The sequence below is a fragment of the Anopheles cruzii genome, chromosome 2 (assembly GCF_943734635.1).
Source record: "Anopheles cruzii chromosome 2, idAnoCruzAS_RS32_06, whole genome shotgun sequence".
NCBI lineage: Eukaryota > Metazoa > Arthropoda > Insecta > Diptera > Culicidae > Anopheles > Anopheles cruzii.
The window spans coordinates 60,402,679-60,405,720 of record NC_069144.1 but is presented as its reverse complement, the minus strand read 5'-3'; the positions used below and the strand labels follow the sequence as shown (position 1 = coordinate 60,405,720).

Genomic DNA, 3,042 nt, shown 5'->3' with positions numbered 1-3,042 from the left:
GTCGTAGTGGCGGTGGCCGTCGGCGGCGAGGACGAGCCGATCGGTTCGATCGCCTCGAACTTGTACAGGTTCTTCGGCAGCGGTGCCAACCCGCGCACGTAGTCGTAAATTTGATCGATCTCGTCGTACTCGTCCGCGATCGACCCATTCGGACTGGCGGCTCCTCCTGTGCCTCCCCCGGCACCACCACTGCCACCACCGATCGGTGGTGAGTAGCGGTTCGAATCACAGCTGTTGCTCTTCTTCAGCACGTACCCGTTCGCGGTCAGCCCGGACGTGAGCGACGTCTTGTTGCGCCCGTTTGCCCCGCCGGCCAGCTTCGAGGTGTCCTTCTTCTCCTTCTCCGTCAGCTTGAGATCGATGATCTGCAGGCGATCGCGCGCGTCCACCAGCAACCGGTGCGCCTTGTCCAGGAAGCGCGAGTACTCGATGAAGTGGTCCAGCTGGTCCATGTTCTTGGCCCGCTGGATCTTGATCTTCGCGTTCAGTGGCACCGAGATGAGGTCCATGTCCTTCTGCAGCGGCAGGGCAAATATTCGGTCCACCTCGATGCACCCGAGCAGCCGCAGCTCCGGCACGAACGGTTGCTTCAGGCCCTTCGGGGCCGCCCCGTGCACCAGCCGGACCGTGACGGGCATCCGCTTCTGGAGCAGATTGCGCACCGTGTGCACGCCGCTGATGCTGTCCTCCTTGGCGATCGGCGAGAACTTGGCTTTGGCTTCCAATGGCAGGTTGACGATCTCGTCCTTCGCCGTCCGGCACTGCAGCTGCTTCCCGTTGTCCGAGATCGTGGTCAGTATTTCACCCGCGTGCACCGACTTGCTGTTGTGGTTGCAGCGCAACGTCTCGCGCACCAGCACCCGGAAGTTGCGCCGCCGCGACAACTCCAACACACTCTCGATGCACCGCGTCGATCGGCCGTCCTCGCTCAGTAGCTCAAAGTACCCGGCGTACGTCTCCGGGATCAGCACCTTTGGGCCGACGTTCGTGTTCTTGCGGCCCTCCTTGATCTTGACCGGCTGCGCCAGGATCTGGTACTTGCGGCCCGCGTTCAGGAACAGGGCCGTGCTCTGCAGCGACGGGTTCGAGAGCGTCGGCACGCCCAGGTTGTAGTACTGGCCCTTCACGATCTTGCCGACCGCCGGCAGCTCGCTGCTCTTGGCAAAGTCCCGCAGGTACGCCGGCGGGCTGTCCGACGCGAACCGTGACGCCGCCAGAATGATCTGCCCGTCCGTGGCCGCCATATTGTTGGCGCCGCCGCCGCTGGAGCTTGGTTGGGCTGCTGATGCGGCCGCACTGCCCCCTACCGTCACGTCCTCGTCGTCGCCGTCACCGCCGCCGTGATGGCTGCTGCTACTGTTGTTATTGGTGGTGTCGTCCTTGCGGCCGAAGCGCAGATCGCAGCTGATCGAGAGCGGCAGCAGGCCGTTGGTGCGACTCCGGCTTCCGTCACGCTGCTGCTGCTGCTGGGTGGTGACCGCGTGCGACGAGCGGCTGCGCCGGATGCGGAGAAAGTAGTTCGCTATCTGCTGCCCGATCGAGGTCCGTCCGTCCGCCGTCGAGGCGTCTATCACATTTTCGACCGAGTGCGTGGACGGCGAGGGCCCCCGACGGTGCCGCCGTTGCAGGATGATGTTGCCGCCGCTGAGCGCCGTCTTTGCCGCCAGGACCGGAGCCGTCGTCGGTGGGGTCGTCGTCGTCGTCGTTTTGCTGCTGTTCCAGGGGAATCACGGCTCAACACATCGCCAACGGGTTGTCTGCGGAAAATGGTCCGAAAAAAGAATGTGATGGTCTTAAATTTATCGAAAAATCGCGCTTCATTCCTTGGCATCGCCTTAATCGCAGCGTTAAACGCGTCTACATTAGTAATGAACCTCGGTGTGGCCGCAAAGCCCAGAGAGCGACGCGAGACTTCAAAGCCCCCGAGCCGAGCGACAAGTGTTTAACGCAATTCAGCGCCCAACGCGAGTGAAACCCTCTATACTTCATAAAGTGTCGAGTGGCAGCGCGGCTTCATAAAATGTACACACACACCACCTCAAGTGGCCAGACCGGGGCGTGCGGGTGAAGGCGTTTGCCTAATTATTTCGGTAAAATAAACACAAAAACCCCCGCCGCCGTGGTCGGACAGCGACAGAAAGTGCCGCCATTTCTTTCGTGGGGCGGCTGGAGGTGCGGCGTATCACGTGCCGCCGCGTGGAGCTGTGACCCACATCCATTAATCCACCCGCCACCCGGGGGCCGAGTTTCTGGGCGCGTGTTTTCACCCATCGGCGTCAAACGTGATGACGGCGCACACGTCATTTAAATTTGTCTTAAAACGGAACTCCGGCGCCGGGCGTGGATTTGGATGAAAAATATGTTTAAAGCCAACTGTCACGGGAAGTCCCTTGGTCCGTTGGTCCCTTGGTTGGTCGCTTGGAGCACTAATCCTCACGGGCGAACGTCAGATTTATTCCCTCTGTTCCCTTATTGCGCTCGAAAGCTCCTGGCTCGGCTCTCGGCCGGGATGTGTTTTACGAGGAGCCCGGTTAGCATCTTAAGAACTGCGCTCGTTCATTAAAACCCATAAAGTTTCGGTAAACCGGTGGCTTACCGGGTGACACTCCGGGGCTGTTGTCCGGGCGCTGCCGGGACTGTTCATGAATAAAAATTAACGACACCCCGACACGATAAAGAGCCTCGTGGACCAACAACAACTCACCGGCTCAGTAGAACCGAGAAGAAAGCGATGGGGAGGGATGCTGTAAAGAGTGGCTTTTTGAATGAGCAACACCTAAGCCGGGCCCCTGGCCGTGCCTGGCCGTACCCGGAAGCCGACTTCTTTAGCATTTTAATACCAACAGCAGCAGGTAGCAGGTGGCTCTCGAGAAGCGAACGCAGAGAAAGACGATTTTTTCTCTGTTGCCCCATCCTGCCGGTACAAGTAAGTCAAGTGGTTTGCCTCAAACAGGACACAGGGCAGGACGGAGGCCCTGAGGGGGCAGCTTCCGGTTTTGCGGGTCGCTCTGATTCGAACCGCAAACCAGCAAGCCGGGGCCA

The 3,042-nt window shown here is 60.1% G+C and overlaps 1 protein-coding gene across 1 annotated transcript in view; it reads right to left on the bottom strand.

Annotated features, from left to right (window-relative positions):
* LOC128267727 (midnolin homolog) overlaps positions 1-1,244 on the bottom strand; it is a 2,353-nt gene extending 1,109 nt beyond the window's left edge. The window contains exon 1 of the mRNA XM_053004617.1: positions 1-1,244. This exon is cut by the window's left edge and continues 669 nt beyond it. Within this exon, the coding sequence (XP_052860577.1) occupies positions 1-1,244 (1,244 nt within the window).
* Between the last annotated feature and the right edge of the window lie 1,798 nt (positions 1,245-3,042).